This window comes from Oncorhynchus gorbuscha, linkage group LG15, assembly GCF_021184085.1.
Source record: "Oncorhynchus gorbuscha isolate QuinsamMale2020 ecotype Even-year linkage group LG15, OgorEven_v1.0, whole genome shotgun sequence".
Classification (NCBI taxonomy): Eukaryota; Metazoa; Chordata; class Actinopteri; order Salmoniformes; family Salmonidae; genus Oncorhynchus; species Oncorhynchus gorbuscha.
Window position 1 is genome coordinate 84429984 of NC_060187.1, and position 25241 is coordinate 84455224.

Below are 25241 nucleotides of genomic sequence, written 5' to 3' on the forward strand. Positions count from 1 at the left end.
GTAGCTACACTACACACACTAAGTGAACAGCTCAAACACATCCTGTGAAGCTCAAACATCATGTCTTTGATTAACACAGCTCAAACACACTCTCCTGTGAGTAGCTACACTAACACAGCTCAAACACACTGAAGAAGCAGCTGAAAGGTAAGAAACACTAAATGAGTAGCTGACACTAACACAGACTCTACTGTTTAGCTAGCCCAGTAACACAGCTCAAACACACTTTAGCCTGAGCCCAACACAGCTCAAACACACTCTCCTTGAGTACGCTACACTGTTCAAACACACTCTCCTGTGAGTAGCTACAGTGACACACTTAGTGAATCCTCTAAAAACCAACAGATGGTGAATGTAGCATCATGTCTTTGAGTTTGTCTTGCAGAGCTGGAGGCCAACAAACCACTGAAGAAGCAGCTGAAAGGTAAGAAACACTAAATGAGACCATAGCCTGAGCCCAGTGACGCCCTACTGTTTAGCCTGAGCCCAGTGACGCCCTACTGTTTAGCCCAGTGACGCCCTACTGTTTAGCCTGAGCCCAGTGACGCCCTACTGTTTAGCCTGAGCCCAGTGACGCCCTACTGTTTAGCCTGAGCCCAGTGACGCCCTACTGTTTAGCCTGAGCCCAGTGACGCCCTACTGTTTAGCCTGAGCCCAGTGACGCCCTACTGTTTAGCCTGAGCCCAGTGACGCCCTACTGTTTAGCCTGAGCTGTTTAGCCCAGTGACGCCCTACTGTTTAGCCTGAGCCCAGTGACGCCCTACTGTTTAGCCTGAGCCCAGTGACGCCCTACTGTTTAGCCTGAGCCCAGTGACGCCCTACTGTTTAGCCTGAGCCCAGTGACGCCCTACTGTTTAGCCTGAGCCCAGTGACGCCCTACTGTTTAGCCTGAGCCCAGTGACGCCCTACTGTTTTGAGCCCAGCCCAGTGCCTGAGCCCTACTGTTTAGCCCAGTGACGCCCTACTGTTTAGCCCAGTGACGCCCTACTGTTTAGCCCAGTGACGCCCAACTGTTTAGCCTGAGCCCAGTGACGCCCTACTGTTTAGCCTGAGCCCAGTGACGCCCTACTGTTTAGCCTGAGCCCAGTGACGCCCAACTGTTTAGCCTGAGCCCAGTGACGCCCTACTGTTTAGCCTGAGCCCAGTGACGCCCTACTGTTTAGCCTGAGCCCAGTGACGCCCTACTGTTTAGCCTGGGCCCAGTGACGCCCTACTGTTTAGCCTGGGCCCAGTGACGCCCTACTGTTTAGCCTGAGCCCAGTGACGCCCTACTGTTTAGCCTGAGCCCAGTGACGCCCTACTGTTTAGCCTGAGCCCAGTGACGCCCTACTGTTTAGCCTGAGCCCAGTGACGCCCTACTGTTTAGCCTGAGCCCAGTGACGCCCTACTGTTTAGCCTGAGCCCAGTGACGCCCTACTGTTTAGCCCAGTGACGCCCTACTGTTTAGCCTGAGCCCAGTGACACCCTACTGTTTAGCCTGAGCCCAGTGACGCCCTACTGTTTAGCCTGAGCCCAGTGACGCCCTACTGTTTAGCCTGAGCCCAGTGACGCCCTACTGTTTAGCCTGAGCCCAGTGACGCCCTACTGTTTAGCCTGAGCCCAGTGACGCCCTACTGTTTAGCCTGAGCCCAGTGACGCCCTACTGTTTAGCCTGAGCCCAGTGACGCCCTACTGTTTAGCCTGAGCCCAGTGACGCCCTACTGTTTAGCCTGAGCCCAGTGACGCCCTACTGTTTTGCCTGAGCCCAGTGACGCCCTACTGTTTAGCCTGAGCCCAGTGACGCCCTACTGTTTAGCCTGAGCCCAGTGACGCCCTACTGTTTAGCCTGAGCCCAGTGACGCCCTACTGTTTAGCCTGAGCCCAGTGACGCCCTACTGTTTAGCCTGAGCCCAGTGACGCCCTACTGTTTAGCCTGAGCCCAGTGACGCCCTACTGTTTAGCCTGAGCCCAGTGACGCCCTACTGTTTAGCCTGAGCCCAGTGACGCCCTACTGTTTAGCCTGAGCCCAGTGACGCCCTACTGTTTAGCCTGAGCCAGTGACGCCCTACTGTTTAGCCTGAGCCCAGTGACGCCCTACTGTTTAGCCTGAGCCCAGTGACGCCCTACTGCTTAGCCTGAGCCCAGTGACGCCCTACTGCTTAGCCTGAGCCCAGTAACGCCCTACTGTTTAGCCTGAGCCCAGTGACGCCCTACTGCTTAGCCTGAGCCCAGTGACGCCCTACTGTTTAGCCCAGTGACGCCCTACTGTTTAGCCTGAGCCCAGTGACGCCCTACTGTTTAGCCTGAGCCCAGTGACGCCCTACTGTTTAGCCTGAGCCCAGTGACGCCCTACTGTTTAGCCTGAGCCCAGTGACGCCCTACTGTTTAGCCTGAGCCTGTTTGACGCCCTACTGTTTAGCCTGAGCCCAGTGACCCCCTACTGTTTAGCCCAGCCCAGTGCCCAGTGACGCCCTACTGTTTAGCCTGAGCCCAGTGACGCCCTACTGTTTAGCCCAGTGACGCCCTACTGTTTAGCCCAGTGACGCCCTACTGTTTAGCCCAGTGACGCCCTACTGTTTAGCCCAGTGACGCCCTACTGTTTAGCCCAGTGACGCCCTACTGTTTAGCCCAGTGACGCCCTACTGTTTAGCCCAGTGACGCCCTACTGTTTAGCCCAGTGACGCCCTACTGTTTAGCCCAGTGACGCCCTACTGTTTAGCCCAGTGACGCCCTACTGTTTAGCCCAGTGACGCCCTACTGTTTAGCCCAGTGACGCCCTACTGTTTAGCCCAGTGACGCCCCCTACTGTTTAGCCCAGTGACGCCCTACTGTTTAGCCCAGTGACGCCCTACTGTTTAGCCCAGTGACGCCCTACTGTTTAGCCCAGTGACGCCCTACTGTTTAGCCTGACCCAGTGACGCTCTACTGTTTAGCCCAGTGACGCCCTACTGTTTAGCCTGAGCCCAGTGACGCCCTATTTTTTAGTCCAGTGTGCATTTTGATAAATGATAAATATAAGATTCAATTCTGTGGAAGGATTGTGGGGGTCATATTAAGGTCAGGGGTGACGGATTATTAAGGTCAGAGGTCATTGGGCTGTGTCTAACAGCGTCTCTGTCATACAGGAGTTGTCTCTCCATTCTACCTGACCCTCCGAGTCCGATTCTTCATCTCAGACCCCAACTCTCTACAGCATGACCAGACCAGGTATGGACATGAGAGATCATGGCCTCGTGATGAGGTAGCCCTGCCTGACACTTCAAATTCACTGGAACCTTTGGCCCAATAGGGAATTTCCTCTTGGTCTAATGGTCAAGAGGTTGGGTTCTCCTATGGGAGACCTGGGTTCAGAGCCCCTGTGTGTGTGTGCGCGCACCTGTAGACTATGTAGAGTGTCTGTGTGTACCTGTAGACTGTTGAGAGAGTGTGTGTCATTAGCTTGTACTGTACATATGTGATTTAGATAATGTCTCCTTTACTGTCCTGTGTGTCTTCAGACATATGTACTTCCTCCAGATCAGGAGTGACATCAGAGAGGGCAGGTCAGACACTACGAGCTCCCACCTACACATGCATTCCCTCTTACTCCACATAGTGATGTAAACAATGTGACGTTACATTGAGAAAGTGTGTGTGTGTCCTGCAGGTTGAAGTGTCCTCTGAGTGCAGCTGTAGTACTGGCCTCCTATGCTGTGCAGTGTAAGTTACACTCTTCTTTGGTCTTTTTAGTGTGTTGTCTGTCTGGGGGTTTAACATAATCTCTCTCACCTCTCACCCCCCCTCTCTCGCCTTCTCTCTCTCTCTCCCCCCTCTCTCCTTCTCTCTCACCCCTCCTTCTCTCTCTTTCTCCCCCTTCTTTCTCTGTGTTGTAGCTGAGCTAGGTGACTACTCCCCAGACCTTCTCCCTGGTTACCTATCCAAAAGCCACTTCCTCCCGGAGCAGGATGATGACTTCCTGTCTAGAGTGGAGGCTCTGTACCCAGGGCACAGGTACACACCCACACCAGGCATGTGTACAGCACCCCCCCCTAGCCTGCTAGAGGACATGGTGGAGCTGTTAGCATAATGCTGATACCAACCTATCCTACTCATGGGCTGTTTCAGGGGGCTGAAGCAGAGTGAGGCAGAGCTGTGTTTTCTCAACACAGCAAGAACTCTGGAGATGTATGGAGTGGAGCTACACACTGCCATGGTAAGTACCTCCATATGTCTCCCTCTGACTCACCCTCGTCTTCCCTCTTCTCCCTCTCATGTTTCCATCTCTTTCTTTCTCTCAGGACTCTGACAGTTCCCCTCTATTGGTGGGATTGGCCTCAGGGGGCGTGGCTATCTTCTGTAACATGATTTGCTCCAGTTTCTTCCCCTGGTGAGCACCTGGACTTCTGATCAGACACACACACACACACACACCACACGCAAATACACACCCTGAGTGTGTATTGTCTCCTGCAGGGTGAACATCATCAAGATATCCTTCAAGAGGAAACGCTTCCTTATGCAGCTCAGACGCAAACATGTGAGTCCTGATTGGCTCAAAATTGTGTCCTGCTCTCCTATTGGCTGACCTTAGTGTTGTCTTCATAACGTGTGTGTGTGTTCCAGGGGGAGACGCAGGACTGTGTGGTGAGCCTGGTCCTGCCGTGCCCCAGGGCCTGTAAGAACCTGTGGAGGTCATGTGTGGACCATCACTGCTTCTTCCACACCAACCTGGCAACCCGTAGCCCACACCACACCAATCTGGCAACCCAGATACACAACAAGCTGCTCTCACAACACTGGGCCTTGGGAAACACTAAAACAGACAGGCAAGCGCGCACACACACACACCCATCATACACACTATCTTTCTGTCTTTCTTTTACTCATCTGCACACACACACTCGTCTCCTCTGCAGTGGTCCAGTGTGTAAGAAAGTGATGGGTGGGATGGAGTGGAACCCAGCTCTGAGGGGATCCACCTCGTCAGAACACATGGAGACCAAGAGCCTACCGTCCCGATCCCCCCCGCTCACACCCAACTGGTACTACCGACACCACAGCCTCACACTGCTACAGCAGGAGATACCATGTAAGGGGTAGCTGTGACTAGGGGTAACTTCATCGTACCTTGTCTCTCTCTCTCTGTTAGGCGGAGTCCTCGCGTGCGTCATGGCCCCTGTAAACCCCGCCCCTCCTCAGTGGAGCTGAACAATGACCTGCGCGACATGTCGGAGGGGGAGGATGTCTTTTACACCTACAGGGTCTCCCTCAGCAGCAGTAGGGGCAGCCAGGAGGGCACGCCTACACACAGGTCAGACACACACACACACACAATTTCATACCGTGTGTGTATCAGTGTAAAGTACATTCTCATGTTGGAGTCAGTTCTGAACACAGTATCTATCTCAGTGTTTCTGGCACTCACAGCCAAGGAGGTGGATGGTCGCAGGTTGATGACATCAGCACAGGAGAGGAAGACATTAAGGCCACCTCTCACTACCGGGACAAGGTCAGTTACCCAGACAGACAAGGGAGTGATCCAGTATTTGTGATAAAGTATCTCGTGTGTGTGTGTGCCAGACTCAGTAAACTCTGTGTGTGTTGCAGCGTGCTCTTGGTGATGGCGATCTGCTATTGGTGCGTCTCGCTCCTGATCACGATGGAAAGTTTGGTTTCAATGTCAAAGTGAGTCTCCCCTTCAATTAATCACACACCTACTCTCGTACATGCAGTACCATTCCTGTATCCCTGACTGTTCCTCTTCTCAGGGTGGCGTGGACCAGAAGATGTCCCTGGCCATATCCCAGGTCAACCCTGACTCCCCTGTAAGTGTGTTCTGGTTTAGCTGTGTAGATAATGCATTTGTAAACAATACTTTTAGATTAATCCAATGTGATTTGACTTGTTGATGAATTGATTGTAGGCGGGGCGGGTTGAGCCAAGGTTGTTGGAAGGTGACCAGGTCGTGCTGATCAACGGTCGCGACATCTCTGAACACACGCATGACCAGGTGGTCATGTTTATAAGAGCCAGCAGAGAGTCCCACTCCAGAGAACTGGCTCTGCTTATACGACGCAAAGGTAACACACACTAGAGAGAGCAAGAGAACGGGCCTGCTAATCAGACACTGATGCAGGTAACACACTGTGTGTGTGTGTGTGTGTGTGTGTGTGTGTGTGTGTGTTTAGGTCCAGGGCGTGTGGCCCCCCTGCTGCAGTTTCCCTCTGCCCTGTCTCTGACTTGCCAATCACACGGTGATCCACTGCTTCTGCCTGGCCAATCAGAACAAGGCCAGACACTTGAAGAGTCCATGAAACAACTGGAGAGGGGAATCCAGACAGGCACTCTCACCTTCCACTTCGAGGTGTGTTTTAGTTAGACAACAACACTATGAAAGGGACTTGCTTCTGTGTTAAATGTAACAGATGCACTTTGGGAATAACTGGTCAATAAGACCTGCTGTTGACAATCCAGACAGAAGAGCATGGTGAGTGATGGTGGTGATGTGTGTGTTGTAGAACCTGTACATGAGGAAGCCTGGCCTGTCAGTAGCCTGCGCTCGTCTCCCTGAGAACACAGACAAGAACAGATACAAGGACGTGCTGCCCTGTGAGTACACACACCATCTCACACACTGTGTGTCCTAGTAGGAGTGACTCGACATGCCAGTGTACCCATCTTCCCTAATGTCCTCAATCTGTGGAGCTGGAGGACAGGACACTGGTGCTTTGTTTGTTGAGCTGGTACGGTGGTTTGGGTGGGTCTGGAGGGCCCTGGTTCTGACTACATCTCTAATTCTTTGTTCTGTCAGATGACATCTCCAGAGTGGTACTTCAGGACCAAGAGGACTACATCAATGCAAGCCACATCACGGTCAGTACACACTGTGTTTAGTGTTGTCTTTGTTGGCTTGTTTGTGTATAGTGGTGTGTGGTGTGTGTGTGTTATCCTTGTTGGTTTGTGTATAGTCATGCTGTGTGTGTGTCTCAGGTGATGCCCCCAGGGTCTGGTGTGTGTCTGCGCTACATTGCAGCTCAAGGACCGCTGCCTCAGACCTGCACTCACTTCTGGCAGAGTGTGTGGGAGCAACACACACACACCATCATCATGCTCACCACACTCACCGAGAGAGGACGGGTATGCACACGGACGCTCTCTCTTTCAAAGAGTGAAACACATTTAGTGAATGAGAATGGGTACAGCGCACACAGGTTTACCAAGGTCCCAGGCTCATTGTGAGTCGCTGTCTGCGTCTTTGCCTGCCTGTTGCTTGGTAACCTGAAGCTCTCACTGATTGATTGTCTTGCTGATATTCCACAAGTGCCCTGGTTTATCGCACGTACACACACACACACATATACACATACATTCATGCTGACAGTCAGTTTCCACTCATCTCCTGATGTAATATAAGTACTGGCCCTGAGAATGTCCTGAGATGTTTGGGAGAACATAGTGAGTAAAGCACTGACTCAGAAATATGAAACACAGCTCAGTAAAAGAACATTTCTCAGAGCTTAAAGATTACAGCCTCTATAGTAAATAAATATTAATGAATGTCAAAATCCATCATGTGTGTGTATTTCAGACTAAGTGCCACCAGTACTGGCCACACCCTCCTGAAGTGAGGGATTATGGGTACCTGAGGGTCAGCTGCCACTCTGAGGAATGCAACCTGGCTTACGTCACACGCCAGTTCACCCTCACACACACACAGGTAACACAAAAACATGACCTGGCTCACATAACAGGTGTGTGTGTGTTCTCCACAGGAAACATTGACCAAACTATCCCCATCCAGCTCCACGTGTTTCTGCTTCCATTGGCATTGTTTATTTACCTTTACAACACAGAGGTTAATATAGAACATATTCTCCTTTACAATAATAGCCTGCCAAAGAGTACACACACACACACTACACTGCTGTGCAGACCCATCTGTTCCTCTGGCTGTCAGTTAATCTCTGCATGGACCACAGGCTGGACAACACACTCCTTCTCCATCTCTCCCTCTCATTTACATTTACATTTCAGTCATTTAGCCTCTTCATCTCTCCCTCTATTCTCCTCCATCTCTGCCTCTCTCCATCTCATCTTTCCTCTCTCCCTCTACTTTCCTCCTCCATCTCTCCTTAATCACAGTAACTGTCGAGTTACCATACCCTATACTTTTCTTAGTTTCTCTCCTCACATCCCATTCATCTCTCCCATTACAATCATCACATATCCAAGTTAATTTATGAAAATATCTTTAATGAGAGACAGATGGGGGGGGGGGGGGGGGGGTGTTCTCTCAGCTGTTTTCCATCTGTTTATCCTATGTGTGTGTGTGTGTGTGTCTGTTTCCAGCTGGAAGAGGAGCGTTCGGTGACCCACCTGCAGTATGTAGCATGGCCAGACCATGGTGTACCTGATGATCCCTCAGACTTCCTGCTGTTCATCACCTCTGTTAGAGAGAGGAGGACAGGAGACACACCACTTATGGTGCACTGCAGGTACACACACACACACACACACACACACACTAGGGTTACAAGATTTATAACACCTCATGTATGTTGTTGATGTAATTGCAGCGCAGGGATTGGGCGTACAGGTGTTCTCATTACCATGGAGACGGCGTTGTCGCTGTTGGAGAGCGGTCAACCTGTGTGCCCTCTGGACATCATCAGGACGCTCCGAGACCAGAGGGCCATGATGATCCAGACCACGGTACACACACGCCTATACGTCTAACCATTAGCTACTCTCCTCCCAAGATCAGCATTGAAACCCTAATGACTATGTCTGCAACTTCCTTTGGTATGTTTGTATGTGACTGGACTGTTTTTATGTTTGTGTTCAAGTGTCAGTTCCGGTTTATGTGTGAGGCCATCCTGCGTGTCTACAGAGAGCGAGAGGAGACCATTCTGCAGCACCACCCTCAGCACTGCTAATGGACCATTAACAGGAGGATGGGGGGACAGCTATCCACAATGCTAGGCTAACAGGAGGTGGGGGACAGCTATCCACAATGCTAGGCTAACAGGAGGTGGGGGGACAGCTATCCACAATGCTAGGCTAACAGGAGGTGGGGGACAGCTATCCACAATGCTAGGCTAACAGGAGGTGGGGGACAGCTATCCACAATGCTAGGCTAACAGGAGGTGGGGGACAGCTATCCACAATGCTAGGCTAACAGGAGGTGGGGGACAGCTATCCACAATGCTAGGCTAACAGGAGGTGGGGGGACAGCTATCCACAATGCTAGGCTAACAGGAGAAGAGTACTGCTAGCCCCAGCGCTAGGCTAACAGGAGAAGAGGACCGCTAGGCTGTAGCCTTAGAGAGCAATAGCACTCCACTATCCTTAAGTGCTCGGCAATGGCTTGCCTTCTGTTGCTACAGCACATAACGAACCATAGTGCCGAATGTGCTCAGCTAGTCCTATCCTTATGTGAGCCATAGAGCACCGCTAGCAGGAAGGACCATGTACTGCAAAGGTCTTCTTTTTGTTTTTTTGTAATTCTCTGGACCAAAGTGCTACTGTATGAGTGACTGAAGACTGTATCTCAGTTCCTCCTGAGTGGAGGCTATATAGCCTTCCTAATGGTGGCCTGTGGCCAGTTCCTCCTGAGTGGAGGCTATATAGCCTTCCTAATGGTGGCCTGTGGCCAGTTCCTCCTGAGTGGAGGCTATATAGCCTTCCTAATGGTGGCCCGTGGCTAGTTCCTCCTGAGTGGAGGCTATATAGCCTTCCTAATGGTGGCCCGTGGCTAGTTCCTCCTGAGTGGAGGCTATATAGCCTTCCTAATGGTGGCCTGTGGCCAGTTCCTCCTGAGTGGAGGCTATATAGCCTTCCTAATGGTGGCCCGTGGCTAGTTCCTCCTGAGTGGAGGCTATATAGCCTTCCTAAAGGTGGCCTGTGGCCAGTTCCTCCTGAGTGGAGGCTATATAGCCTTCCTAATGGTGGCCTGTGGCCAGTTCCTCCTGAGTGGAGGCTATATAGCCTTTCTAATGGTGGCCCGTGGCTAGTTCCTCCTGAGTGGAGGCTATATAGCCTTCCTAATGGTGGCCTGTGGCTTGTTCCTCCTGAGTGGAGGCTATATAGCCTTCCTAATGGTGGCCCGTGGCTAGTTCCTCCTGAGTGGAGGCTATATAGCCTTCCTAATGGTGGCCCGTGGCTAGTTCCTCCTGAGTGGAGGCTATAGAAATAGGCATTTTCTAGACTAGAGAGATTGACTCGTCTGTCTGTATTGTTGGGAGAGTGTTGAGGCTTCCAGTGGATTCACAGTAGAGATGAACACTGCCAGAACCACCACACACTACACCCGCTCCCACCTTCCCTAAATTATTGACACACTGAATAAACACACTGACATCTACTTGGAGCTCTTTGTCTGTTTGTTGACGGGGTAAAAGTCAGTTGATCGTATCTTACATTCTCAGAGTGAATTTTACAGATGAAAGATATGTGATATCAGTTCCAGGTCCATTTTTATGTATATTTGTGGTCTGTAGAGTTGCCTGCACATATCAAAACATTGTAGGAGTGGAGTCCTACAGGCTGCAGTGCAGTTAGACCCCATTTAAACACATTCCTGTGACCTGCCTTAGATGCACACTCCAGTTCAGTGTCAACATAAGTCCCAGACCATGTTGTACAGTCTACTGATATCATAGAAAGATTTGAGGGGCAGAGTAGCCATTACTACTAAACAACCATAGCAGGCAGATATCCGGAGTTAGTAAAAGGAACATATTTGTTTTAGGAGAGGTGAACTCTCTGCACTTTCACTGGTGTGTGCGTTTCTTTCTGCTTGAATCCCTCGGCTAAACCATAATCCTACCTGTTTGTTCTGAAATTGCATTATTTTTTGCTTGTCCTCAACATTACATTGTCCCTCTTGTTTGTCCTCCACCGCGCTGACCGTGGTGTCGCCTCTGGCCGGCAGGGAGCGCTGCTTCGCTGACACAACCTGGCCCCAGTATAAAAAAAAAAAAAGTTTGTTCTGCGTTGTTTTTACGCAGGCGCAAAGCATGCTGTTTGTCCAGTTTCTCTGGTTGATTTACCTGTGAGGTGGAGCAGTTTCGGTTCTTCGTGAGAGGATTAAATAATACCGGCCACGGGTTTAGGTAAGCGCGTCCCGGGAGATTGTAACCTCATTCCTCGGTATGTGAGACTATAGGGACGCCCGCTGCGGAGCTGCTCGAGATTTCTCCAGGATTTCAGAATCTGTGCAACAGCAGGTGCGCGAGCGGGGACTAACGGTGAGAGGAGACGAAGAGGGGGGGTGTGTGCTTCCGTGAGTGAGTTTACTATTGAAACAGAATAAATTATTTGGAAATTCAACTGGTTGCTTTTTTTTAATGCCGAATTGTCGGGTCCTGCTCAATTATGCTGCTGGAGATCCCCATGGCTGCCGAATTTCAGGGTTCAGCGGCAGCCTGAAGCCTCCGTGCCTGCGGTGAGGGACTCTTCGCCCCGGGGTGGTGGCAGTGGGACAAACGCCACACACATTGTTTCCGTGTAGTAAGCCTCCCCGTGGACACCGAACACGGTGCTCGCGCTGTGGGTAGAATTAACAATTGGAAAGATGATGGGCTTCCTACGCCGGACGTTTAGCCATCGCTCGCGCAGACGGTTTCAGACAGCGGACGAACGGGACGGGAAAGGAAGAGGGGGAACCGCGAACCCCGCGCTCCTCGCGCACCAACAGCAGGTCGTCCACGCGCCTGCCGTGGTGACAGGGGGAGCGGCCGTGCACATCCCGGCGGCTGGGACCGACAAGGATGCAATGACCTGCCGCGTGCTGCTGCTGGATGGGTCGGACGTTAACGTTGATATTCCAGTGAGTGTGTGTGTGGTGTCTCCATATTATTTTAAGACCTATTTCTCTCAACAGAATATAAAGTGACTGTTCTATGTTTTAGGTCATTCAGCACCATGGAGTTTTAACACCTGTCATTGTGTGTGTTCTGTGCAGTTAGGGGTAGGCCTACAGATGGTGTTGTGATCAGCCAATTCACCACATTACTTCCCCATTCTGACTGTTGGCAGGAAGCTGCCTACCTCAGAGAAACCTCCCTCCCTCTCTGCCCATCTCCCTCCCTCTCTGCCCACCTCCCTCCCCCCTCTCTGCCCACCTCCCTTCCCCTCTCTGCCCATCTCCCTTCCCCTCTCTGCCTCCTTCCCGCCATCCTCAGTTTTCTATCTCTGTCTCTCTCTTGTCTCTGTGAGGGAGTGGTGTGATTTATCTCGTGGCGCTGTGACAGAGAGAATGTGTGTGTCCAGGGGAGACGTAGACGTGTGTGTCATGTTGTATTAAAACTCTTATCTTAAAGGTTGAGTTTGTGCGTGTGTTATCGTGGTCAGTGAAGCCGTCTCATGAGTCACCTTTTGAATACATACAGGAAGTCAGACTGCTGAGGGAATCAAAGGTCATAGATGGAGAACCTATGACCTAATGTTACAGTAGAGATGCTAGTAGTTTATCATTATGATAATACGTTTGATTTGTATCAGGCAAAATATTATCTGTCAAATAGACAATACATCAGAACATGAGAGCAATTCACTGTTTGTGAAGATGTAAATTGTTGAAGTTAAATTAGCGCGCTGCAGGTGCGTGGAGCCATGGTGTAGTTAATGTGCTTTATGAAATTTGACTCCGGAGATGATTTCTTGCAGTGTGTGGAAAGCATCCTCTTCAGAACGAAACAGTACATTCAGTAATATCACATTCAATCTAATCCAAACAGTAGGCTGTAACTTTGCCTTAGAGAATACAGGCTTGTGTATGTAAGGACTATTTCCTTTGATTTCTCTTGTTAATTAGAACTAGCTCCTGCTAACGGCCACCAGACGTCAGCTGACTGAAACCAGAGTCCATATAGCCTCTAACAGGAACAAGCCTGAACATGACTGCTGAATCTTCCCTCAGGGATTCATCTACAGGTTTATTGAGTTGAAATGAATTCAATTGAACTCTTGTCTTCATCCAAAATCGACCTGCTAGGGCCTGCTCCCTATGGGAAGAGATGTTTAGGGTGGGGGTGCTCATACAGAAGTAGTAAAGGCCAGGGGCACGACATTTCATTTTGTGAAAAAAATATTAGGTATTTAAAATGTTTTTCTTGTGATTTATCAGGGGGTGCTCTAGCACCCTCAACACTACCCCCTAAACACAAATCTAGAGATGATTTGATGGGTACTAAAACTATGGTGTTCACCTTTTCTGCCTTTCTTTAGGCTTGTTGGACTTTGTCCCATTTTTACTTGCACCTGCTGTTTAATCCAGATCTACACAGGAGCTTTGGGGATGATATCTAGGGGGAATGTCTGTCTAGGGAAAGGGCTTTGGGGATGATATCTAGGGGGAATGTCTGTCTAGGGAAAGGGCTTTGGGGATGATATCTAGGGGGAATGTCTGTCTAGGGAAAGGGCTTTGGGGATGATATCTAGGGGGAATGTCTGTCTAGGGAAAGGGCTTTGGGGATGATATCTAGGGGGAATGTCTGTCTAGGGAAAGAGCTTTGGGGATGATATCTAGGGGGAATGTCTGTCTAGGGAAAGGGCTTTGGGGATGATATCTAGGGGGAATGTCTGTCTAGGGAAAGGGCTTTGGGGATGATATCTAGGGGGAATGTCTGTCTAGGGAAAGGGCTTTGGGGATGATATCTAGGGGGAATGTCTGTCTAGGGAAAGGGCTTTGGGGATGATATTGGCTTTGGGGATGATATCTAGGGGGAATGTCTGTCTAGGGAAAGGGCTTTGGGGATGATATCTAGGGGGAATGTCTGTCTAGGGAAAGGGCTTTGGGGATGATATCTAGGGGGAATGTCTGTCTAGGGAAAGGGCTTTGGGGATGATATAGGGGGAATGTCTGTCTAGGGAAAGGGCTTTGGGGATGATCTAGGGGGAATGTCTGTCTAGGGAAAGGGCTTTGGGGATGATATCTAGGGGGAAAGGGAAAGGGCTTTGGGGATGATATCTAGGGGGAATGTCTGTCTAGGGAAAGGGCTTTGGGGATGATATCTAGGGGGAATGTCTGTCTAGGGAAAGGGCTTTGGGGATGATATCTAGGGGGAATGTCTGTCTAGGGAAAGGGCTTTGGGGATGATATCTAGGGAAAGGGCTTTGGGGATGATATCTAGGGAAAGGGCTTTGGGGATGATATCTAGGGGGAATGTCTGTCTAGGGAAAGGGCTTTGGGGATGATATCTAGGGGGAATGTCTGTCTAGGGAAAGGGCTTTGGGGATGAGGGGGAATATCTAGGGAAAGGGGGGGATGATATCTAGGGAAAGGGCTTTGGGGATGATATCTAGGGAAAGGGCTTTGGGGAAATCTAGGGAAAGGGCTTTGGGGGCTTTGGGGATGATATCTAGGGGAATGTCTGTCTAGGGAAAGGGCTTTGGGGATGATATCTAGGGGGAATGTCTGTCTAGGGAAAGGGCTTTGGGGATGATATCTAGGGAAAGGGCTTTGGGGATGATATCTAGGGAAAGGGCTTTGGGGATGATATCTAGGGGGAATGTCTGTCTAGGGAAAGGGCTTTGGGGATGATATCTAGGGGGAATGTCTGTCTAGGGAAAGGGCTTTGGGGATGATATCTAGGGGGAATGTCTGTCTAGGGAAAGGGCTTTGGGGATGATATCTAGGGGGAATGTCTGTCTAGGGAAAGGGCTTTGGGGATGATATCTAGGGGGAATGTCTGTCTAGGGAAAGGGCTTTGGGGATGATATCTAGGGAAAGGGCTTTGGGGATGATATCTAGGGAAAGGGCTTTGGGGATGATATCTAGGGAAAGGGCTTTGGGGATGATATCTAGGGAAAGGGCTTTGGGGATGATATCTAGGGAAAGGGCTTTGGGGATGATATCTAGGGAAAGGGCTTTGGGGATGATATCTAGGGAAAGGGCTTTGGGGATGATATCTAGGGAAAGGGCTTTGGGGATGATATCTAGGGAAAGGGCTTTGGGGATGATATCTAGGGAAAGGGCTTTGGGGATGATATCTAGGGAAAGGGCTTTGGGGATGATATCTAGGGGGAATGTCTGTCTAGGGAAAGGGCTTTGGGGATGATATCTAGGGGGAATGTCTGTCTAGGGAAAGGGCTTTGGGGATGATATCTAGGGGGAATGTCTGTCTAGGGAAAGGGCTTTGGGGATGATATCTAGGGGGAATGTCTGTCTAGGGAAAGGGCTTTGGGGATGATATCTAGGGGAATGTCTGTCTAGGGAAAGGGCTTTGGGGATGATATCTAGGGGGAATGTCTGTCTAGGGAAAGGGCTTTGGGGATGATATCTAGGGGGAATGTCTGTCTAGGGAAAGGGCTTTGGGGATGATATCTAGGGGGAATGTCTGTCTAGGGAAAGGGCTTTGGGTAGGGGCTGGTTTGGGAGTGTGTGTTTTGTTGTGCTGTGCTTTGACGAGCTGGAGAGGAACAGGAAGGGCAAGAGTTTATTTATTGTGACCTCCCACTCCATAACCACACACACAGGTTGGCATGTTCATACTTGTTATCAGGGAACAAAGTACAAGGTTATCCTCTCTCTTTTAAAAACACACTTTGAGAAGTGCAGCTTTTTAGTAGTTAAAGAAATTGCATCTCGGTGGGTGTTCAGCTCAAGGGCACTATGGATTGTGGGTGTTTCAAAGACAAAGGCCTGAATTATGGCTTCTCCCTCAGGTCTTCTCCCTCTGATTCTGCCCCAGATGCAGTAATGACCCACACTCATTCTGCTCCATATCCACTCACAAGGTCTAGGCTCTTTATTCTCCAGCCTCCCTATTGTGACTATAATACATGTGTGTGTGTGTGTGTTTAATAGAAAAGGTCAAAGGGCCAGGAGCTGTTTGACCAGATCAGGTATCATCTGGACCTGGTGGAGGCTGACTACTTTGGACTGCAGTTCATGGACACAGAACAAGTCTCAGTGAGTAGATATACATAAAGCCTCTGAACACACACACCACAACCTGCCATTGCTGAGGGGATTCCCTATGATGTAATGACACTAGTTAAATCAATCACAGTGTGGTGTTATGATTGATCTGATGCTCCAGCTATCTGTCATATTCTCTCTCCATCATATTATGTCTGTCTCTGCCTGTCGCTGTCTCTCTGCCTGTCGCTGTCTCTCTGCCTGTCGCTGTCTCTCTGCCTGTCGCGGTCTCTCTGCCTGTCGCGGTCTCTCTGCCTGTCGCGGTCTCTCTGCCTGTCGCGGTCTCTCTGCCTGTCGCGGTCTCTCTGCCTGTCGCGGTCTCTCTGCCTGTCGCGGTCTCTCTGCCTGTCGCGGTCTCTGCCTGTCGCGGTCTCTCTCTCTCTCTACTTTTTATTCTATGTTATAGATCAGCTTTAGTATTGCAGATTGTGGGTTCTACCAATGTAATTGTCTGCATCATTTCCAATCCCCCATACACGTTTTATATTTTCCTTTATTATTTTCCTCTACCACCTCTCCCCTAATTGGAGTAAAGTAATGGACAACAACACTTAGGCTTCTACTTCCAGCTTATACATATTACGGACACAATGTATTTTACAATAGTCATCTTTTGTTTGTTTTGAGTCTCGGCCTTCAGCTCCACTCACCCCTCCCATCTATCGCGGAACCCCTCCCATCTATCGCGGAACCCCTCCCATCTATCGCGGTACCCGTCCCATCTATCGCGGTACCCGTCCCATCTATCGCGGTACCCGTCCCATCTATCGCGGAACCCGTCCCATCTATCTCGGAACCCCCTCCCAGCAGCGGGATGCAGGGTGTTATGCTGCTGGCCTGCTTCTGTAGCTAAGCAGTGTTGGTCCTGGATGAGAGACCAGATGCAGCTGGAAGTGGTGTTGGAGGGCCAGTAGGAGGCACCCTTTCTTCTGGTCTAAAAATAAATATATGTATCCCAATTCCCCAGGGCAGTGATTGAGGACATTGCCCTGTGTAGGGTGTCCTGGGACGTTAAGAGTGTCTTCACTCTCTATGGTCAATAAAGATCCCATGGCACTTATTGTAAGAGTAGGTGTGTTAACCCCAGTGTCCTGGATAAATTCCCAATCTGGCCCTCATACCATCATGGCCACCTAATCATCCCCAGCTTACAATTGGCTCATTCCTCTCCCCTGTAACTATTCCCCAGGTCGTTGCTGTTAATGAGAATGTGTTCTCAGTCAACTTACCTGGTAAAATAAGGGTTAATAAATAAATACATTCTCTGAACCCATCCCATCTGTCTTTGACCACAATCCTGTTTTGATTTCTATTCGCCATTTATTTTTCAGCTGTGATGTTTCACAAAAGTTCTGAACCTTTCTATTCTCATAGTTTCTACAGATTGTAAAATAAAGAAACAAGTTTGACAAAGTGTTATATTATTGATTGATTGACTATGACTTTTCAGATCACCCAGCAGTGCAATTTGAAGCGTTAGCTGCAGATAAATGTTGCAATTATTGTGCCATTCTTGGACCTGCGACCAAAAACAAGCTACATATGAACAGTACCAAAACAAATGCTCTAATGATTCTGTCTCTTCACAGCACAATCTGCAGAGCTGGGATGGTTGTAACCCCTTGTATGTATAACATTCTGTTGTCTACTTCTTTGTGTCTCTTGCAGCACTGGCTGGATGTGTCCAAGCCCATAAAGAAACAGATCAGAGGTCAGTCCATTCACTCCCACTATCTAATATTCTTAGTGTGTGTGTGGTGTATAGTTAATAACAAGCGAAGGCCTGCTACTTTTGCCAGACTGTTGGTAGTGTCCTCTACTTAATGTGTGCACTGTATACAGTGGGTTTGTGTGTGTGTGTAGGTAAGTGGGACGGCAGGTGGTTCATTACCAGCTGTTGACATGGTGATTAGTGAGTGGTGCAGGGTGACGCCAATGTTTACTTTGTCAGGAAACGCCCCTCTCACAGAGAGGGCTGCCTGGTTCTTACCTGAATCTCCAGACAATTTTTTAAATTAAGTGCCTGGTGTTCCCAGAGTTTTTTATTTATATATAAAATATATATATAAAAAAAAAATTATTATACAATATGTGGTAGAATGATAGATTGGCCTGACTATCTTCTTTCGCATATTTGAATCTCTCTCGCTTGGTCTGTTTCTCTTTTTCAGATGGTCCTCCATACAGACTGTTTTTCAGGGTGAAGTTCTACTCCTCAGAGCCCAATAACCTACATGAGGAGTTCACCAGGTAACACCACCACTGGCTGCCTGTACTCACACTCTAGCACACATGAATACACACACACACACTCGTATACATACTGTCTCATTCACACAATCTCACCCCCTCCTCGGTGTAGTGTAGAGGTGTAAGGGGGCAGTGCAGCTAATGATTTTGGTCCAGTGGGGAAGAGACTAATTAAGGCAAAATGGACTGAGACTTCTTCAGAGAGAGAAAGACTGTCTGTCATTCAGTGTGAAAGAGGGAGAAAGATTGATTCTACATCAGTGGTTTTATTCTCACTCCTTTTGTCTGTGTTCCAGGTACCTGTTTGTGCTGCAGCTTCGACAAGACATTCTGTCCGGCAAGTAAGCAGCTCCTAACACCCCCGACACACACACACTAAACCTCTATCTAACTCTCTGTCTCTCATTCTCTCTCTCCATCTGGGTCGTGTCTCCTGTGTGTAGCTCTATAATAAAGTACAGGATCAGAACATCAGAGGGCTGCTAATTTAAAGAAAAGGACCTCTCCTCCCCAACACACACACACACACACACACACATGCAGTGCATTCGGAAAGTATTGAGACCCCTTCCATTTTTCCACATTTTGTTACGTTACAGCCTTATTCTAAAATGAATTACATTACTTTTTACCCTCGTCAATCTACACAAAATTCCTCTTAATGACAAAGCAAAAAGAGGTTTTTAGAAATGTTTGCAAATGTTTAAAAAACAGAAATGCCTTATTTACGTAAGTATTCAGACCCTTTGCTGTGAGACCTTGAAATTGAGCTCCAGTGCATTTTGTTTCCATTGATCATCCTTGAGATGTTTCTACAACTTGATTGGAGTCCACCTGTGGTAAATACAATTGATTGGACATAATTTGGAAAGGCAGACACCTGTCTATAAAAGTTCCCACAATTGACAGTGTATGTCAGCAAAAACCAAGCCATGAGGTCAAAGGAATTGTCCATAGAGCTCAGAGACAGGATTGTGTCAAGGCACAGATCTGGGGAAGGGTACCAAAAAATGTCTGCAGCATTGAAGGTCCCCAAGAACACAGTGGCCTCGATCATTCTTAAATGGAAGAAGTTTGGAACCACCAAGACTTTTCAGAGAGATGGCCGCACTGCCAAACTGAGCAATCGGCGGAGAAGGGCCTTTGTCAAGGAGGTGACCAAGAACCTGATGGTCACTCTGACTGAGCTCCAGTTCCTCTGTGGAGATGGTTGTCCTTCTGGAAGGTTCTCCCATCTCTGCAGCACTCCACCAATCAGTTATTTATGTTAGAGTGGCCAGACAGAAGCCACTCCTCAGTAAAAGGCACATGACAGCCTGCTTGGAGTTTGCCAAAAGGCACCTAAAGAACTCGCAAACCATGAAACAAGATTTTCTGGTCTGATGAAACCAAGATTGAACTCTTTGGCCTGAATGCCAAGCGTCACATCTGGAGGAAACCTGGCACAATCCCTACGGTCAAGCATGGTGGTGGCAGCATCATGCTGTGGGGAGGGTTATCAGCGGCAGGGACTGGGAGACTAGTCAAGATCTAGGGAAAGATGAATGGAGCAAAGGACAGAGATCCTTGATGAAAACCTGCTCCAGAGCGCTCAGGATTTCAGACTGGGGTGAAAGTTCACCTTCCAACAGGACAGTGACCCTAAGCACACAGCCAAGACAATGCAGGAGTGGCTTCGGGACAAGTCTCTGAATGTCCTTGAGTGGCCCAGCCAGAGCCCGGACATGAACTCAATTGAACATCTCTGGAGAGACCTGAAAATAGCCGTGCAGCGACGCTCCCCATCCAACCTGACCGAACTTAAGAGGATTTGCAGACAAGAATGGGAGAAACTCCCCAAATACAGGTGTGCCAAGCTTGAAGCGTCATACCCAAGAAAAGGCTGTAATCGCTGCCAAAGGTACTGAGAAAAGGGTATGAATACTTATGTAAATATAATATTTCAGTTAATTTTTTAAATACTTTTAATACTTTTAAAATCTGTTTTTGCTATGCCATTATGGGTTATTGTGTGTGAGATGATAAGGACATTACATTTTTTAATTAAAAAATAATTTTAGAATGAGGCTGTAGCGTAACAAAATGTGGAAAAGGTCAAGGGGTCTGAATACTTTCTGAATGCACTCTACATACATACAAACACAGAGAGTGTTGGAAGTAACGCTGCATGCGGTGTGTGTGGTGTGATCTCTCTGCTCTGGAACCTTCCTCTCTCCCTCCAGGTTGAAGTGTCCATATGATGTCTCAGTAGACCTGGGGGCCTACTGCTTACAGAGTAGGTGATGATTTACACACTACGGTATCTCTGGAATCAGCATTCATGTTTCTTTTACACCTGACTAACGCTTGTGTGCTTGTGTGTGTGCGTAGGTGAGCTAGGGGACTGTGACCCTCTAGAGCATTCTCCTGAGCTGGTGTCAGAGTTTCGCTTCACACCCAAACAGAGTGAGACCATGGAGGCAGACATCTTTAACAAGTGGGTGGACCTAAGGTGAGTTAAAATGCCATCCAACAGGACATCTTCACTGGTTTCTGTCTGAACAGACTGTAGGTGTGTCTGGATAAGAACACAGGACATCTTCACTGGTTTCTGTCTGAACAGACTGTAGGTGTGTCTGGATAAGAACACAGGACATCTTCACTGGTTTCTGTCTGAACAGACTTTAGGTGTGTCTGGATAAGAACACAGGACATCTTCACTGGTTTCTGTCTGAACAGACTGTAGGTGTGTCTGGATAAGAACACAGGACAGGTGATAACTGCATGAACAATGTCTGGGTCTTTAACGTCACGCAGGTAGAGGAGTGTATCACTCTGGTGTTTTCTAGTGCTGTATCAAACCTATGTAAATCTCCCTCTCTCTCTGTTTGTGTGACGGATCAAGGGATTAATCCCTGGAGCGTCTTGATTGAATCCAGGCAGTATTTAACCCTGCTAGTGTATGATCGCTCCAATCTCAGATTAGATGACGCACACAGATTACACACACATACACTGGGGCTCACTGAGCTGACATGACACCAGTGAAAGCGAGAAACCAAAGAGAAACTCTACTGAGTTCCGCTCTCTCTCTATTGGCCAGAGAAACCCCTAGGCCCTAATCTGTTGTGTACATCTGAACTGGATTACTGCAAGAAATATGGAGGACATTCCACCCAGAGGGCAGGGTATGTGTGTTAGAGACTGAGCATGTGGTTTTGTTTCCCCAGGGGTAAGGATCCATCCCAGGCAGAGACCAGCTTCCTCAACAAGTGTAAATGGCTGGAGCTGTACGGAGTGGACATGCACTTTGTCAAGGTTGGTGCGTGTGCTGCTGTTGTCTGTGTTTGATGTTGTAGAGTAGCACTGAGCGTGTGACTGTGTGTTGTCCTCAGGGAAGGGACGGAGCAGAGTACGCTTTGGGTCTGACTCCCACTGGCATCCTGGTGTTTGAGGGCTCCACCAAGATAGGCCTCTTCTTCTGGTAAACACACACACACTTTGACATGAACACTCCAAAACACACAACGATATATTCTTGAAAACAGCTGCGTAGTCTGCAATGTCAACTGTGTGTGTGTGTTCCAGGCCCAAGATCACCCGCCTGGATTTCAAAAAGAGTCGACTCACCCTAGTGGTGACGGAGGACGACGATCAGGTGAGCAATACACAAATACCCCTGCCCATGACCCCACTCTCCGAGGGTGTCTCATATATGCAAAGAAAACCATTTCCATTCAACACCACCACACATTTACAGGCTACACACTTGTACGTTATCGCCCCCTATTTCACCTTTTGACTTGACAGCAGAGACCATTTCATTGACATTGAAATATTTGGACCGCTTTAGTCAGAGTGGTGTTTGATTGTGATTGGCTGTTGTGTGTTTAGGGGCGGGAGCAGGAGCACACCTTTGTGTTCCAGTTGGACAGTTCGAAGACGTGTAAACACTTGTGGAAATGTGCTGTGGAGAGCCACTCCTTCTTCCGGCTGCGCCAGCCCACAGCTGGGAAGGCCTCCAGCAGTGACTTCACACGCCTTGGATCACGTTTCAGGTTCAGGTGGGTGGGGCTCGCACCAACACTCAACTCTACAACAGAGGTTGTGCCCAAAATAGCACCCTATTCCCTATATAGTGCACCACTTTTGACCAGAGTTCTAGGGTGCACTATATAGTGAATAGAGTGCCATGTTGGATGCACTCTGAGACTAGGTAGTGTTCTGGTCAAAAGTAGTGCACTAACTGAGGACTAGTGTGCCATCTGAGATGCAAGTTCTGTCTCTATGGTTACATGATGGAAGCTATGGTTACAGGGAAATGCCGTTTGTTTACATGTCAAACTGAAATGACCTCTTCAGATATATTCCAGGCATCTATCACCAACATACAGGGAAGCAGTATGTTGAGTCATGTAAGTGTTCTGTACATCCTGACATGCCAAATACAGTGATGCCAGCTAAATACAGTGATGCCAGCTACTGTTCATCGTCGTTAAAGGGAATCTTGGGGGTTTTGGCAATGAAGCACTTTATCTACTTCCTCAGTCAGATTGACTCAACGATACAATTTTTATGTATCATCTTATTTAATTATGGATGCAATCAGCAGTTTCACGAGCCAATGCTAACTGGCATTAGCGCATGATTGGAAGTCTATATCTACTAGCATGCTAGTAGTTACCATAGACATCTAGTCATTGTGCTAATGCTAGTTAGCAATTACGCTAACGCTAGTTAGCAAATTCCTTTAAACTGGGTTGGTATATTCTCCCCAGTACACTATAGCCTATACCCTACATCCCTACAGCTCCCAGCAGGGACATAAAAATGGTATCAACGAGTTTATCTGACTCACTGCCAAAATCCTGAAGTATCCCTTTAAAGTGATCTCTCTCTCCTACTCAGTGGAAAGACTGAGTACCAGGCGACCCACGGAGGGAGGCTGAGGAGGGCCAGTACGTTTGAGAGGCGACCAAGCAAGAGATACCCCTCCCGCACTCACTCACTGGGTGGCAAGGGTTCGTATATTCTCCCCAGTACACACTATAGCATATACCCTACATCCCTACAGCTCCCAGTTCCCCCATACAGTAAAACACCCATACAGGCAGTTTCTCATGTCAATTCTCCTGTGCTTGATTCACTGACCTGATGTAACCTGGCTTTCTCTCTCTCTACAGTCCTCTCTCCAGCCAAACCACCACATATCAGGTGGGTCCCTGAGAGCACAGGACAACCAAGCATGTACAGAGCCCTTAGAAAGTATTCACACCCCTTGACCTTTTTCTACATTTTGTTGTTACAAAGTGAGATTAAATGGGATTTAATTGTAACTTTCTGTCAACGATCTACACATTATATACTAATGTCAAAGTGGAAGAAAAATTCTAACATTTGTAAAAATAAATAAAAACACTAATGTTTAGATAAGGTAAGTATTCAACCACCTGAGTCAATACATTTTATAATCACCTTTGGCAGCGATTACAGCTGAGTCTTTCTGGATAAGTCTCTATGAGATGTCCACACCTGGATTGTGCAACATTTGCCTATTATTTTTTTCTAAGTTCTTCAAGCGCTGTCAAATTGGTTGTTGATCATTGATAGACAACCATTTTCACTTTCAGGTCTTGCCATAGATTTTCATGCAGATTTCAGTTAAAACTATAACTCGGCCACTCAGGAACATTCACTGTCTTGGTAAACAACTCCAGTATAGATTTGGTTTTAGGTCATTGTCCTGCTGAAAGGTGAATTCATCTCCCAGTGTTTGGTGGAAAGCAGACTGACCAGGTTTTCCTTCTAGGATTTTTCCTGTGCTTAGCTACTTCACATTTTCTTATTTTTCCTGAAACTCCCCAGTCCTTAACAATTACAAGCATACCCGCATTGTAAAACCTCCCTGGTCTTTGTGGTTGAATCTGTTTGAAATTCACTGCTCTACTGAGGGACCTTACAATTCTCTGTATGTGTGGGGTACAGAGATGAGGTAGTCATTAAAAAAATATATTATTTCACACACAGTGAGTCCATGCAACTTATTTTTACATGTTAAGCACATTTTTACTTCTGAATTTATTTTGGCTTGCTGCCTAAACTAAGGGGTTGAATACTTATTGACTCAAGACATTGCAGCTTTTGATTTGTAATTCATTTGTAAACATTTCTGAAAACATAATTCCACTTGGACATTATGAGATGTTTTATGTAGGCCGGTGAGCATATTTAATCCATTTTCTAATTCCGGCTGTAACACAAGTGGAGAAAGTCCAGTGGTGCGAGTCCTTTCTGGAGGAGTTGAATGTTTCGCCTCTATTCATGTTAAAGAGCACTATGGTAATGAGCAAGATGTACATTTTATAACAATGTATGGAAATTACATATGTTTCGATTAATGATCTGTATGTAAATTGAAGATATGTTTCGGTTAGTGATCTTATTGAGCAGTTATATTGTTCTGTTTCAGCTCCCACACCAGCCCTGAACCTAGTCTACACCCAGTAAGACACACACACACACACACACACACAATGGTTCCTCATGGATATGAAGGTTAAAAGGAAAACGTCAGTGGATACCTTTGTGACTGATTACCATGGCAATGCACCTGCAGTATTCAACTGAATATTATTTTCTCAGTCTTTTTCTCCATCTATCTCTGTTCAGTACCAGCGTAACATCCCTATAGCCCACGAGCCTTGGCACCCAGCCCTCACACCCCCCATCTACCTACAACACTCGGGACACACATCCCCGCACAGGTGAGACAGACAGACAGACATAGGTAAGACGGGTGTCTTCTTACTGGTGTATAGTGAGTCCCCCTAGCCCCCAGGGTTCACATTCCAGAGGTGCTCTCTCTCTCTCTTTTGGGTATCTCCGCTATCCTTTTCTTTTTGAATGTCTCTTTCACGTCATATCACTGTTACATCATTCATGTGTTGCATCATTTAGACAGGCTGTGTGTGTGTGCGTGTGTGTATGCTTACCGTGTATGTGTACCGTGTGTGTCATTTCCCATGTCCAGAGCGCCTGCTGCAGTAGCAGTGAGTCAAGAGCCCAGTCATCGGTCAGTACCAGAGAGGTCCAGCGGGTCTTTCCCAGGATCCATCAGTGTGGTGTACAG

General features: G+C 48.1%; 2 protein-coding genes and 1 long non-coding RNA gene across 5 annotated transcripts; all 3 read left to right on the forward strand.

Moving 5' to 3' along the window:
- The first annotated feature begins 136 nt into the window (after window positions 1-136).
- Window positions 137-15857, forward strand: LOC123998289 (tyrosine-protein phosphatase non-receptor type 3-like). Of its 3 annotated transcripts, none has more exons than XM_046303368.1 (24): window positions 137-147; window positions 3105-3186; window positions 3477-3521; window positions 3626-3678; window positions 3852-3969; window positions 4084-4171; window positions 4257-4345; window positions 4432-4495; window positions 4582-4784; window positions 4875-5000; window positions 5108-5269; window positions 5368-5467; window positions 5566-5643; window positions 5727-5783; window positions 5882-6038; window positions 6147-6322; window positions 6477-6567; window positions 6770-6831; window positions 6949-7095; window positions 7547-7675; window positions 8308-8453; window positions 8535-8670; window positions 8805-8951; window positions 15770-15856. In XM_046303368.1, the coding sequence occupies exons 3-23, from the start codon at window positions 3481-3483 to the stop codon at window positions 8892-8894; spliced, it is 2313 nt and encodes a 770-aa protein (XP_046159324.1). In that variant the 5' UTR covers window positions 137-147; window positions 3105-3186; window positions 3477-3480; the 3' UTR covers window positions 8895-8951; window positions 15770-15856. The 3 variants fall into 3 exon arrangements, with proteins under 3 accessions (XP_046159324.1, XP_046159325.1, XP_046159326.1); XM_046303369.1 differs by lacking the exon at window positions 137-147 and adding an exon at window positions 393-424 and having other exon boundaries at window positions 5386-5467; window positions 15770-15857; XM_046303370.1 differs by lacking the exons at window positions 137-147; window positions 3105-3186; window positions 3477-3521; window positions 3626-3678 and having other exon boundaries at window positions 3852-3986; window positions 15770-15853.
- On the forward strand, window positions 11534-23442 carry LOC123997354 (band 4.1-like protein 4B). Its single transcript, XM_046301490.1, has 13 exons — window positions 11534-11788; window positions 15770-15874; window positions 17552-17594; window positions 18055-18133; window positions 18430-18474; window positions 20356-20408; window positions 20504-20624; window positions 21343-21430; window positions 21508-21596; window positions 21701-21770; window positions 22007-22176; window positions 23021-23133; window positions 23423-23442. The coding sequence occupies exons 1-13, from the start codon at window positions 11534-11536 to the stop codon at window positions 23440-23442; spliced, it is 1251 nt and encodes a 416-aa protein (XP_046157446.1).
- A 621-nt stretch (window positions 23443-24063) lies between these two features.
- On the forward strand, window positions 24064-25154 carry LOC123998292. The gene is made up of 4 exons (XR_006832251.1): window positions 24064-24451; window positions 24582-24615; window positions 24782-24876; window positions 25143-25154. It is a non-coding gene; the product is annotated as an uncharacterized LOC123998292 (long non-coding RNA).
- Window positions 25155-25241: the final 87 nt, after the last annotated feature.

Coding starts and splice junctions, on each gene's coding strand:
- LOC123998289 (XM_046303368.1), top strand. CDS start 3,481: ATGTACTTCCTCCAGATCAGGAGTGACATCAGAGAGGGCAG. Junction 4,172..4,256: donor TGGAGCTACACACTGCCATG/GTAAGTACCTCC, acceptor TCTTTCTCTCAG/GACTCTGACAGTTCCCCTCT. Junction 6,039..6,146: donor TCTGCTTATACGACGCAAAG/GTAACACACACT, acceptor GTGTGTGTTTAG/GTCCAGGGCGTGTGGCCCCC.
- LOC123997354 (XM_046301490.1), top strand. CDS start 11,534: ATGATGGGCTTCCTACGCCGGACGTTTAGCCATCGCTCGCGCAGACGG. Junction 11,789..15,769: donor ACGTTAACGTTGATATTCCA/GTGAGTGTGTGT, acceptor TGTGTTTAATAG/AAAAGGTCAAAGGGCCAGGA. Junction 21,431..21,507: donor TGGACATGCACTTTGTCAAG/GTTGGTGCGTGT, acceptor TGTTGTCCTCAG/GGAAGGGACGGAGCAGAGTA.